At 40.0% G+C, this 14,185-nt stretch overlaps 1 protein-coding gene across 2 annotated transcripts in view; it reads left to right on the forward strand.

Moving 5' to 3' along the window:
* The window catches only part of sorcs3b (sortilin related VPS10 domain containing receptor 3b), a 45,751-nt gene that overhangs the window by 23,389 nt on the left and 8,177 nt on the right, over positions 1-14,185 (forward strand). For both annotated transcript variants that reach the window (XM_038737788.1, XM_038737789.1), the window contains 18 exons: positions 275-339; positions 940-1,058; positions 2,765-2,854; positions 3,133-3,312; positions 4,435-4,581; positions 5,481-5,583; positions 5,997-6,073; positions 6,166-6,257; positions 7,045-7,152; positions 7,402-7,519; positions 7,712-7,845; positions 8,409-8,522; positions 9,136-9,307; positions 11,600-11,786; positions 12,067-12,200; positions 12,566-12,689; positions 12,986-13,098; positions 13,410-13,544. In XM_038737788.1, the coding sequence (XP_038593716.1) occupies positions 275-339; positions 940-1,058; positions 2,765-2,854; positions 3,133-3,312; positions 4,435-4,581; positions 5,481-5,583; positions 5,997-6,073; positions 6,166-6,257; positions 7,045-7,152; positions 7,402-7,519; positions 7,712-7,845; positions 8,409-8,522; positions 9,136-9,307; positions 11,600-11,786; positions 12,067-12,200; positions 12,566-12,689; positions 12,986-13,098; positions 13,410-13,544 (2,212 nt within the window). The remainder of the gene's footprint in view (positions 1-274; positions 340-939; positions 1,059-2,764; positions 2,855-3,132; positions 3,313-4,434; positions 4,582-5,480; positions 5,584-5,996; positions 6,074-6,165; positions 6,258-7,044; positions 7,153-7,401; positions 7,520-7,711; positions 7,846-8,408; positions 8,523-9,135; positions 9,308-11,599; positions 11,787-12,066; positions 12,201-12,565; positions 12,690-12,985; positions 13,099-13,409; positions 13,545-14,185) is intronic.

Raw genomic sequence — 14,185 nt, forward strand, 5'->3', positions numbered from 1 at the left:
TAGCTGATGTTTTGTTATCCCTCCTCCTTGTTGTTTCCACTGCTGGTTCTTTGGTGAATTGAGATTAATTGCTGCTGGTGGCGCAGATTCTACACTGACTGATTTACCGGAGATAAAAACATCTTGCTTTCACACAATAGGGATGTCCATCTACAGCTGTGATACACAACCTGGCGCCCCCCTCTCTTATCTCTTTCTCATTTACCTTTTCTTCCCCATCTTCCTCTACTTCTTTCTGCTCCTTTCTATCTTCTCCTCCACATGCTCTTTCAAGGGCGGTAATGGGGCTGGACAGAGAATCAGATGTGGTCCACATCGAGACGCGCATCGCAAAAGGCCGTGAGTGCTGCACTCCAGTCCGCCGCAATAGCAGGACCCTAAGGACCCCTTGCCTCTCATTTAGAGCGAGGTCACAGGGAAGATGAGACCCGTTCTGCTGTTCAGATTGGTCCCTGAAGTCAAGTAAAGCAGAATAGGTGTCTCCTGACAAACGGAGAGTTTTATTGTGTTGATGGATGTTTCTTCCTCTTAATCTATCCCCTGTGTCTCATAGACAAACCTCAACTCCCTCCCCACATCTAAACAGCATCATATATTCTGTCAAACCAATTATAGATGTTTCCTGCATTGGGAAATATAGTCATATGCATCCTGTAGTGAGAAAATATATATGTCTGAATTAGCATCAACTCTTCTCTCTCTTGTCTTACACAATAACATCCTGAACTTTTTTTGTAGTGTGACACACCGCAAGAGCCTCTACTCGTTATATTGGATTATATACCTCTATCCAAGCCTAAAGTTGTTTCAGAACTGTGAACTTACATAATTATTTAACATTTAACATATGCATATTGCAGCTCGAGTGCATACAAAATACTGTTCAATGGTAAATGGTTGTAATTTACTTCTTATTGATTTCCTTTCGCCTCTTTCCAGGCGCCCAGTATGTGAAGTGCAGAGCCCAGCGATGCACAGATGGCAACAGACAGTACCTCTTTCCTGGACATGTAGACACCAACTCACTGGTTGTGCAAGATGAATACGTTTTCACACAGGTTACTTTTTCTTGATTAAACTAAACCAGTTGTCTTTTTCACACAAAGGCTTCTGTCTCTGTGAACTTTGATTTTCTTGTTGTTTTTTTTTATCATTTTATTTTGGTCTCTAGTGCATTCAATTCATGCTTTTCCATCAAAACCCACATAATGGCTTTCCCCAACACACCTGTTCCCCACTGGCCCAATGTGTGTTTTGATTATGTTTTGTCTCGTTCATGTCAAGGCACGCTCAGTTTTTGAGTTTCCACACAGACATGCTCCATGCCTGAAATATGTGTTTGCTAGCTGAGAGCACATAGCAAAGGAACTGTGAATAGACAGGTTGGTGTCCTTGTTACGATTCATTCTGAGTTTGACTCCAATTAGACAGCAGTAGTCAGGGCCATTATTAGAAATTTAATTTTCAAATGCCCTCCACTGTCATTGATTTCCATCCACAGCTAAGTAATTTTCTCCCTGCTGGTCAGCCTTGATGCATTTGGCCATCCTTGTTAGACTCCAACTAAGTTTCAGGAAAATAAAAATCACATAGCCGTTTTCTAGGGCTCAGTGTTTGTAGTAAATCATCCTGTGCTCTTTCATTTTGAATAAATGCCCCTAAATATTAGCTGTTCGTTTTTTAATTTATTTATCCACAGATTTAATCTTTTGATATGATGAGATGATGTTGCAGCAGGAATACTTCAGCGGTGACCCAGTTTCATTTTCAACACACTTAATCCACAGACTCGATTGGAATGGCTGCGATGTAAGAATAAAAATGTATGGGGGGGAAAAAAATACATCAGAGCGTGATTCAGAAATGGTGATTCAATAAAATTCCCAAATTGCATTTAGCTGAGATGAGATTGACCGTCAAGGCGGAGGCAGACATGAGGAAGATGCTGGTGAAAATAACTGGACACAGACAGTGTCTATGCCGAGCTGTGGTGGCACAGATGACTTTCTTGTGACTTTCATTGCTCGGGGCAGTTGGATTTAACTTGACAAAGAGTAATGAGGTTATCGATTGGGTTACAACGAAATAAGCAGTCTTCAACACCTCCAAAGTCTCTTGGGAGAGAAGGAACAGCCAAGTGCAACATCCTCAAAAATGTGGCCTGGGAAAATGCAGCTCATTGATTTTCGATAGATTATTCCATTAGAGCCCTAATGTAGTGTGTTGGGGGACAAACACCATCCTTCTAGTTGATTAGAAAATAAGCAATCAAGTAGTGTTGCCCTGCCTGTAAGTGCGAAAGTGGTAGTGCATTAAGATCTTCAAGACACACTGTAGATAAAGCCAACACAATTTTCAGTGCCTCTTCGCTTTAGACTAATTGAGATAATGATTATAATTTCTGTTGTGCTTGTAATTTTTAGTCTGCTTTCGACACTGCGGAAAGCAGAGCAAAACTGTAAGCATTTTATCAAGTCAGTCATGCATTGTGAATTAATATACCTCCTTCAGGAGACGTTTTAGCTTTGTGTCCTCATTTCATTCACATTTTGAATGTTGTCAAATTCTCTCACGTCTTAAAAAAACTCCCCATCCCATTTTTTTTTTCATTTTCCGGACAGTCTACATTGTCCTCTATGTAGGGAAAAAGTCAAAAGTGTCACTAAAATAGAGAAAAACAAGGTGTTAGGTGAAGTGACACTGACATATATGTATATGTGGTCTATTTAAAGAATGACAAAGCCTCTTTGACATCATTGCAAAGGTAACCAAGTCAGGACGAGCCAGCTACTTTGTCTCCTACATGAGAGAATCCTTCAAGCGAATGAAACTACCTAAGTATTGCCTACCAAAGGTAAGCATCAAAGACACCAGATAACTGTCAAATAATAATGGTTCATATGTATGATCATAAATAAACATGTTTTGTTTTTTTCTGCTTGGAATCGCTTTTGTTTCTTTTTTTGTAGAATACAAGTCGCACAACAGTGTTATGAAGAAATGTATTAAAAGGCTCCTTAGCAGTACACAGCCTCTCTTAGTCTTTTTCATCTCTAAGACTTTTTTGGGGGGTTTTCTCACTTGCGCTTTGCTCCACCTGTCTCTCTTTCTCTCACCCACCCCTTCCTACAGGACATGCACATTATCAGTACAGATGAGAAGCAGGTATTTGCTGCAGTCCAGGAGTGGAATCAGAACAACACTTACAGCCTGTATATCTCAGACTCCCCCGGGGTCTACTTTACTCTTTCATTAGAGGATCTGAGAACCAGCAGAGGACCCGCCGGTAACTTACTGGTTGACTTTTATAAGGTGCGTAGTTAGTCTCGTTCATGGGCTGTCACTGTACCGCTAATTCCCCTTCCAGTTATTTCACATAGTAGGAGCTGTCAGAAAGGCCTATAACATTTTTCAGAGCCTAAGGTGACATATTCAGTGCTAAAGTATAATTTTGAGGTACTTTACTTGAGAATTTCCATTTATTGCTACTTTATACTTTACTACATTTGAGAGGTAAAAGGAAGGGTAAATAGGGCCCCTTTTACCCTTCTACATGCATTTCACAGTTATAGTTAGTTACTTTTCAGATTAAGATTTTATGCTTATAAGTCTTTAAAAGATGGCGCATTGTTACACATTAAACAACCCACTAGCGGGGTGCAAACCACAGTGGAGCCAGGGGGCTGTGCAGATGTTATAGTTGGAGCTCTCCTAAATCCTGATTTCTGACATTTTATGGGGTCTCTAAAATATTGTCAATATACAAATGTAGCCATGCATTTCTATTTTCTGTATCTTCATCATTATGGATCATGCATAAAATTAGGCTATTATTGATCTATGATTGATGCGTGAGAGTGATTCATCACTAATTCAGTTTAATAAAGATGCATGCTATTCTGTCATCACCATTGAAGTGTGGCGGTGCAATATCATAAACTTCACTCGCTTAAAGATCAAAAAAATGCCGTGTGCCGAATCACCATGATTCACCATGAAGTACCAAGCCAAACACTGGAATAGCTTTGTACATGCATGGCCAGGTTGGGGGGGTTGCGTGAAAACATTGCTTCCCTTTAGGCAACACCCTTTATAACCATTAAAGAAGTAGGCAGATAAAATTTGGTAATAGTGAACTAACATAAAAACAATAATAACACTGAGAAGGCCTTTTCGTAATGAATTCTTTTAATTTTGATACTGGAGTACACTTTGCTGATAAAAGTAAGTACTTTTACTTAAATAACCTGTAACTGAACTGAGTGGACTGAATGCTATGCCACTGCTCAAACAATAAATCACTTTCTAATGATTCATTTTCCGTTCAACTAACTAATCAGTTAATTATTTTAGCTCTAAAGTGTCATGAATATGATTGTTACTTCTTGAAAGTACCTTAGACAATAAATGCATTTTTGCTGTTTTCCTTCATAGGTTGAGGGGATAAATGGCATTTATCTCGCCAACAAACTTCTGGACAGTCACATCAAGACTTTTATCACATACAACAAGGGACAAACATGGGCACTGCTGCCAGCTCCCGCCACATCAGTGGCGGGAAATAACCTTCATTGCATTCTGGTGAGCTTGATCCTTTGGGCAGCAGTGGATGAATGCTTGTATTCATGCGAAATGAAGCTTATGATGTATGTCATTCATCAAATGTTTCAACCTCATCAGCTGTGCTGTGGGTCTTCTTTGATTCAGAGCCATATTTGCACAAGGCTAGGTGCCAGCTTCAGCATCAGCTTGTGTCTTTAGCCTCCTAATTGGCTGAGGAGATGCCTGGCTGGAATATTCTTATTATCGGTGGGAGGCACAAAGTGTCATCGCGTTTAGTTTCAGGGGTCCAGACTTTCCATTAACCCCTGTGATTTCAATTTACTACCTGTAGTCACACTGGACTAATGACTGTTAGATTACACTGAATTACATTATGTGGCCGTGTTGGTATTCAGCAGGTATGAGATTCACCTAATTCAGTTAGTGTGTTCTATGGAGACAGAAATAATGTATATTGTTTGGTTAATAGCAAGTTACACTTTTTCTCTGTCATTCAGATGACCATTATGCTCTTGCCTGCTTTCTGACCTCTGTCCAACCTCTGCTGTTTGAAAAGCCTTATTGATGTTTTTGAGTGTGCTTTAGTCTGTGAGATGAGTGAAAATGATTTGAATCAATTTTGCCAGTTTTATCAGTGCATCTTGGCGAATTTTAATTACATGCCTTGTTTGCTTTAGAATGAAACAATTCACATGCCCTCTGTGTCCTCTCAGCCATTTTCTGCCTTTTTTTTCTGGTAGAGGAGATGAGAGGAACAAAGTATCTTTGTTTTATAGATTTTCTCTGAAAATGTTAGCACTTTTCTCTCAATGGGAAGAATAGTTTGAAAGCAAAGCTAATTATAATTGCTTCTGTTAAGATCTGCCTGATACATATTGTCTCAACCTGTGCTGTATTGGAATCCATTTTGTTGACAGCCATTTTGTTCGCTGCATCTTCATCTGGAGATGTCGGAGAATCCCTACACGTCCGGACCCATCACCAGCAAAAAGTCTGTTCCAGGAATCATTGTGGCTACAGGTACAGCTGCATAAACGACGCGCATTTAATTTATGGATTAAATTGATCAGTTTAGACCTGACCGAAGTGGTGAGACTTGGCTAATTTTTCGTCACCATAAGTATCCCTACTCTCTCAGATAAATGCATTGTACCAGTGCAACCACAAAAACACAAAAAACTAAATCACACAGTGCCCTCTTTCTGTCATTGAAATCAGATACTGAGACTTCAACTCCTGAATCTCATATTTTGGGGGAGATGATTAGGTTGCAGTAAGTCATAAACATGTCCCCCGGTGGAAATTGAAGACATGCACAGATTTGCAATATAACTAACGATATCTTTATCAGGCGATCGTGCATATAGGTGTGTTATGGAGTCTTTGCTATGTAAATACACAGTGAGTGAAATTATTCATGTTTCTGTACTCAGGGAATATCGGAACAGAGCTGTCCTCCACCAACCTTGGGATGTTTATTACATCTGATGCAGGAAATAGTTGGAGACAGGTGAGACACTGAACGTGTTTACCTTAAACAATATGCATTCATATTGAAAGTGTTTCTGTCATGAGTGGAGCAAATGTGTTTCTTCATTATAGATTTTCGATGAAGAGCACAACGTTTGGTTTCTTGACAACGGAGGGGCTATGCTGGCAGTCTTGCATGCAGCAACGCCTATTCGACACTTATGGTGGGTGTAGTTACTGTTAAACAATAGCTGATCTCATAATTGCTGGAGGTAGGGACTGTAGGTGTTGCAGTGGGACATTACCTGGGTATAATTTAATTTTTTTTCTGGGTTTGATGCAGCAAATGATTACATTTAATGATGTGAAATGCTGATTGTATCGGCACTACAGCTTCAGAACTGTCAGACTCATTTCCAGCAGAAGAGAGTCTATTAAAGCTTTGTACTTGTGGTTGGATATGATGGTTTGAGTGCTTTTATGCAAATGAAAAGTAGAGCAGGATGGAAATGAGACTGAGGACACCCTCATAAGTCCCCTATGTTGTGGTAGCTTTGTAACACTCTCTACTTTGATATGTACTTTGATGTCCCTGCTCCAGTCCTGTCAAAGGTGATTTAAGCTCTGAGAAAGGTGATTTGAACCCCCCAAATCTATTTCAAATGTTACAACCTGAGACATATCTCTCTTTACTGTTGTTTTGTCACCTTCAAAGATTTACCTGCTACGAGGAACATTTGTTCCATTGTTCACCTTGGTGACGAGATAATTTTTCACACTGAAGAGAATTCAAGGTTCTTCATTTCTCAACTGTGCCAAAAGCCTGAAATCTTTTATCATATTTCTTTGTGCCTTGCTTTCCGCTGTTTAACCTCTACTTGGGATGTTTAATGCCATACGCATAGAGAAAACAATATATTTAACCACTACAGACAGACAAATGTGGTTGGACACACAGACAGACAGATGTTCATGCATTGACAGCTGTTGTTTGTTCATTGTTTTATGCAGGATCAGTCTAGACGAAGGAAAGAAATGGGACCGTCACAGCTTCTCCTTGGCACCGCTGTATGTGGATGGAGTTTTAATGGAGCCAGAATCTGACAATCACATTATCACGTAAGCAGAGACAAACAAGTACAGTCCACCATGAATAAAACAAATATCAGGCTTGAAGAATTAGCTCTTCTGTGGATGTAAACCTGATTTTCCCCAATCAAATATAGGGAATGTTATCTTGTTTATCAGCATAAAGGACATATGACACATTTGTAGGTGCTGTTGTTCCACCATCATGTCAGTAACCTTTATATCTGTATATCAAGATAGTCTCATCTGAAATGAGCTTTTTGGTAAATCATCTTACAGTTTCTTTGGACACTTCAGCCATCGGTCAGAGTGGCAGCTGATCAAGATCGACTACAAGGGTCTCTTTAGCAGGAGATGCATGGATGGCGATTATCAGACATGGCACCTGCACTACAAGGTAAGAGGAATATTAAACGTTATTGATTTATTGTCAGTTTCAAGTTTGATGCGTGTTTCACCAGTGTCACTGTGGACACAGTACACTCGTATAATGCATGAACAAAAGTATTTCTTTCTGTCTGTCTCTTTTTCTTTTCAGAGTTTCTTTCAATCTTGTAAAAAACGAGATCATCTTTTTATTGTTTGGTAGGGAGAGCTGTGTGTGATGGGTGAGAAGCAGATCTATATGAAGCGCAGGCCCGGAAACCGCTGCATGCTGGCCCAGGACTATTCAAGGATCTATTCCTCGGAGCCCTGCCTCTGCACAGCCTATGATTTTGAATGGTAATGACTCATCTCAGCTATCCCATTTGGGACTGAACTGTACTGTACTGTACTGATCCTTAATTTCTTTCTCAGCATGTTTACCAAACAGGCCCTCTCCCCATCTAATTTAATTGCACTTAATTACGGCTGCTTGTAGACATTTGTAATCAAAAACACAAGTATCAGATTGCAGAAATTCATATGCCTTAATATCCATCTTACATTGCATATTTACTGGATAACCAATGTGACTGTATCCATCAAATCTAATTATAGTTTTGGAATTGTAGATGGGAGTTAAGAACTTTTCATCGTGCTACTGTAATTTGCATAATGTCGAATGACTTATTAGAATTCAATTAATAATGAATCGCTAAATGAATTTTGAATATCTTTTATCCATCCGTCTGAAATTCTGTTTGATCCTGCTTGTCTGACAATCATGTCTCTAGTTATGGTCTTAAAATATGCCACGAAGCTCCAACAGCAAAGCACTTGCCCAACTACAAAAGCTTGTAGAAGCTAGATTATTTGATTAGCAGAATTTATCATTTTATGAAGTGTCGTGTTTTTTTGGGCAGTGATTATGGGTGGGAACGCCAGGCAGATGGGAAGTGCTCCCCAGCTTTTTGGTTTAATCCAACTGGTGCGACTAAAAGCTGCAGCATCAGCCAAAGCTTCCTTAACAGCACAGGGTAAGTGGCCCCTAATGTTCAGTCCTCACAAAACAATATTATTCCATTCCAGCTTGTTTGTCATGTTGTCTAGCATACAGAAACAACAGAAAATAATGCTTAATTTCCTCAATGGTAAGTAACCTAGACTGTGTCCCAGTTCCATAATGTATAATAATGCTAAGCAGATTTGTAGTATGCAGCGTGTTCACACTCATAAAGTGACAAAATGAAGTATACTTAAGGAGGCCAGCATGCATACTATATCTGTTTGCTGATGATGGACACTTTTGCCCCACAACTTAAGAAGTGAGAAATGAAAATGAGGAGCTGCTCAGAACTGGAATTTTGTAAAATATATTCTGGATGGATGGTCCAGAAACATATTTTAAAACCCCCTAAAAAGACGTATTAAACCTTTTGCTTTCTGTTTTTGAAGTTTAATCGACAGTAGCATTCCAAAGTTGCAGTATGGTTGATCGTCTTCATTTTCTGTACAAAACACTGAAGTGCATAGATTAATTTAAAGTTGTAAATGATGAAAATAAGTATAAATCATAAATATCATGCTGTATTCTTTTAATATGTAATAAGACATTATGAGACAAGACTTGTTTTACTATGTGCTTCAAAGGTATCGGAAGGTTTTATCCAATAACTGTAAAGAAGGAGGGAAGAACGTGTACTCGCCCAAGAGGCAGGCGTGCCATCCCAGCCCACCCCGAGGCCTCCGGCTGTCCATCAGTCAAGGAGAGTTCAGTGCCACTGTTGGAAGCAACGTCACTTTCATGGTTTACCTGGACGATGTGAGTCATTTCACCAAAAAGTTACTGAAATGTTAGCAGTAGCTGTAGCATTAGTAATTGTTTTAGAGGGTCGGTTAAACAAAAATGAGAGCAAGACTAGCATGGGTGTAGGCTCTGTGAGCTATATGGTAACGCCAACACGCTAACATGCTAATGTTAATACAACCTGCTGGTTGCTACTAAAGGAAAAGTTGGGGAATCGCCAACGTCAGGAACAATGAATGTCAGCGCCAAATTCTTTTCAAATTTACCAAGCAGATGTGGCAATATTTCACAGGAAAATTTTAAAATTTAAAGTCATTAGGAATCCTACCTTGAACACATTGACTGTCAGAATCAAATTTCATGGCAATCCATCCAATATGTGTCGAGCTATTCCACACAAAAGCTCAAATCCTAACCTGCAGGAACAGTCAGGAGATCACCAAAGGGGCCAATATGTGTTGAGCTATTTCAGAAAAAGACTCAAATCCAAAACTCACGGCAATAGGGTTCCCAGGACCAGCAGGGCTGGGAACCCTATTGTAATAGTATTCGTTTTTATTATTGTTATTCTTCCATAAAGAAAAGTGATACTGCGGCCTAGATGGTAAGTGCTACAGACGCGAAACTCATAGGATAGGTACAGGTCACCCCAGTGACCTCAGGCCCCAAATATTGCACACTTCAACCTCTAGGGGGCGCTATAAGCAAGTTCAACGCATTTGGGCTTGGAACTCCTGCATACAACGGCGCATATCAAAAACCTTATATCCACGCGTTGGGGGATCGAGCTGAATCTCGTGGTATAGGCCGCACCCATTTCCGTCTATAAAAAACTATTTTAATTAATTCCTCCAAAGTGGTAAATCTGATCGGCAACTTGGCACGGACCATCTTTGGACCAAGCTGGTAAAAGTTTGTAGAGGAAATTTTGATAAATGAAAAAATGTCCCAATTACAAGCTAACAAATCTTTGCGAAAAATGCTAAAAACAGGAAGTCATGTCATATTTTAGGTTTGGAATGGCTGATCAACACCAAACTTGCTGCCCTAATGTGGCATGACTTGCTGAGTGGCTGTGTAAAATTTGGTGCAATTAGCCACTATGTGACATTATTTAACAGAAAATATTTGTTCCTCTATAACCACAAGTCACATTGACATGAAACTTGAGCGGAATTTTTCAGGATGGTCTCCTGACTCCAGGCACCAAAATTGACTCTAATATGCCCATATTATATTCATTTCATAACCACAATTCCAATTGATACCAAATTTGGCTCATTTGTACCCCATGCACCCCTGATGACACCTGCAAAATGTGGTGCAATTTGGCCTAAAGATGGTGCTATAATCGAAGCTGAAATACCGTATCATTTGAAAGGGTCACGGCTGTCACCATATGCCACATTTGATGTAATTCGGACAATAGGTGGCGCTGTTATTGCAAACTGAATAGTGCTGGAAAACGTTATTTGAATACATAGGATTTTGAAATTACACAGAGATCAGAGGGCAGCAGCTGGCGTTGAGAGGCTTGGATCCCGCTTACAACTGCTCACAGTTCTAGATATTTATGAGATTTCTGCCTCTAGCCCAATAATGAATGGAATTTTGTTTGTTTGTGGTGAATTTATAAACTCAAACAGTATCATTACTCTTGATGATTCTCAGATCTTGCGGTGAACAGTTTCCATTGGAACCACTGAAAAAATTCTCTGTAAAACTATTGACTGGGTGTTTAGCAGGACATATTGTTAGCAGAGCACCACAAATTAAGCCTTATTGACATACTACATTATAGTGGCAGCAGAAATCTCCCTGAACAGATATCTCAAAGTGTGGGAAAATAAAACCAAAGCTATCTGCCTGACTAGATGCCACTATGGGTTAGTGAGAAGATATGTTTTTGTTTCTTTTTTTTAATTTGGATGAAAAACTCTTTAATAATCAAAATATATTTGTTTGTTTTGGATGATTTTATCAGTTGGCAAGGTGGCACGCGAATAAAAACTGATCCTTCTCACTTTAGGATGGTTTCATTACCTCTTTTGCTTCTTTAGCTCTATTTTTACTTTTCTCTTATTTTTTCAGTTGAATTTCTGTCTCCTTCCATTCATGTTCACCTACAAAGTATTTGTGACACAGCTTATAGGACATCTCAGCCCAAGCACTTTAGAAGTGGACTGTGCTTACTTCACTGTGTGTGTGTGTGTGTGTGTGTGTGTGTGTGTGTGTGTGTGTGGTCTAATTGAAACATCCTGACCTAAGCCATGGTGACAGAGGCCACGTCTTACCGTCTGTCCACAGGGAGACTCGCTCAGGACCAGCATCCAGCTAGACTTCGGGGATGGCATCAAGATCACATACTCTAACCTGAGCAGGACTGATGATGGCATCAAGCACATCTACCGAGCAACCGGGATTTATAGAGTGACAGCTTCTGCTGAAAACAGCCATGGATCTGACAGCAGCACACTGTTTTTACACATCACCAGTATGTGAATAAGAAACATCATTACTCAGTCCTCCGGCGGCGCATATAGCATGAACCTCCTCTCTTTCATGGATAGTCACATTCCCACTCTGCTGAATTTTATTTCAGTCATGGTTGTATTACTTTAATACATTTTAAAATTGAAGAACACACACCTGGAGCTAAATGTACATCATCTGTAATCACAATAATACCCTGTTTGCTGAATATTTGTGTGTTTTGTGTGTGGGTGCATTTATTTGTATGCACACGTGTGCTGGTGAATGTGTTGCTACCTCAGGTCCAGTGGAGCGTGTATATCTCTCCGCTCCTATTGTAGCCATCAGGGGGAAGGAGGCTAATCTGACTGCGGTGGTTTGGCCTAGTCACACCAGAACGTTGACCTTCTTCTGGTGGCTTGACAACAGCTCAGAGGTGAGAAGATTCTCCTCCCACTCCCACTTATTTTCCCCACACACATTTTTTTTGTCTTGTTTACTGCAGTCTTTTCCATTCTCCCACTCTTTTCTTGATGTCCTGGTGTTGTAGTTTACAAAGTATAAATCTACCAAGGTTTTGCACAAATCATGTTAAAAAGGACTGCATGTGACTGCCCTTTGTCTTTCTGGAGAATCCAGCTAGGATGGCTGGTCATATTTGTTTATCATGCTGATTGTGTTTACTGCAGCACCTCCTCATTATACAGTATGTCAAGGGCTGCATGTATGGAGTATTCTATATTCGGCTGAGAGGATGGTGGTTTTTCTGTGAAATTCTCTGTTTTTCCTTTTGAAATCCAGCCCATTATAACCTTGGAGGGAAGCATCTCATACACGTTTCAGACAGAGGGAAAAAACAAGGTCACGGTCCAGGTTGCTTCTGGGAACACCATAATGCAGGATTCAAAAGTTATAACTGTTAAAGGTGAGTGGTGGAGACAGTCTTCAAAGCACTTTAATTGGTGCGATGCATGTTACATGAATATGCAATCCCCTAGCTCGGGGAAAATATGATGCCCCTCGGTCCACTCTGCAATCGGAGTCAATGTGGACTTATCTAATGAATAAAATGTCACTGTAGATGAACACCCAATCTTGAGGTGCAATTAACTTCAAGACGTATGTTGCCAAATGAAAAAAGACAAAACTGCACGTCAGATTAATCAAAAAGAAACCAGAGGTAGTGTTCATATTCTAACATCATGACACCTTTTTTTCCAGAGTTCTTCAGGTCGCTGCTTTTGTCGTTCTCACCAGCTCTTGATGAGCACAACCCTGACATACCCGAGTGGAGAGAGGACATAGGGCGTGTGGTGCAGACAGCTCTGTCACAGGTACATCACGTCCCCATAGCTCTGAGAACATTGGCCACAAGTGGCTTTCAGGGTCATTACTATTTTATACCTGTGTGCGGTACTGATACAGTGGTCCTGTTTTATGGCCAGTGTGAGAAAGTTGGTCTTTTTTTAGTTTACCTATGACAGTAACCAGACATGGCTGTCTAGTGTGAGTTTGAAGTGAAGCTGTCAAAATGTTTGCCGTGGGACAGTGTCCGTTTGGAGATTCTGACTTTAGATGTAACAGTCCAAACTTTAGCCTCCACAGTGGAGTTATACCTGTCTGTGGTGTTGTCCTGTCGCCGCAGGTGTCTGGGGTATCGGACGATCAGCTGCTTGTGTCTTTGTACCCTGGACTTCCAACGACAGCAGAGCTCTTTATCCTACCTGATGAGCATATATCAAATGAGCACAAGAGAAGGAGTGAGGAGGCTCTGGAGACAGTAAGAAACATGATATCTAAAACAATACTGGGTCACTTATCATATGAATCTTTACCAAGAATAGCTGTACTTCTACTCACATGACTCATAAAATTATACGATCTTATTAGGTGTAAAAAAGCATTCAGAGGCTGTTGCCAAATCACGTCCACCGGTAAATAATTAGACTAATTGATTTTGGCTCTGGTTTTAATGTACTTTTTCATACTAGCTGCTATGTAAGGAGCCAACAAACTAAATGACGAGGAATAGTTCTACATGTCTTTATTTGTTTTTTTGTTGAGAGTTAGTTGACTTAGATCTAAAACTCACTAAAGCTAAATAATCAACATATTATAAATTGTTTATTTCGTATGCAATACAAATGTAAAACTGATAAGTGGGGTTAAATGCTGTAACTTGTGATGCCAAATTTTGAATGATGGAGAGAGCAAGGCTAATTGTTTCCCCCTGTGCTAGTCATTATGCTAACCTAAGCTAATCGCCTCCCGGCTCAAGCTCCATACTTGATGTACAGACATGAGAGTAGTTCTTCTCATTGAAAGAAACATTTATCGAAAGAAGAAAGCAAGTGTTAAGCAAGTTATAAATGGCCAGTTCATGATATTATTAGGGCACTATGATATTTAACCATACAGTGA

The sequence above is a fragment of the Micropterus salmoides genome, unplaced genomic scaffold (assembly GCF_014851395.1).
Source record: "Micropterus salmoides isolate LMB-PRFRI ecotype aquatic unplaced genomic scaffold, ASM1485139v1 Ms_hic_scaffold_22, whole genome shotgun sequence".
NCBI lineage: Eukaryota > Metazoa > Chordata > Actinopteri > Centrarchiformes > Centrarchidae > Micropterus > Micropterus salmoides.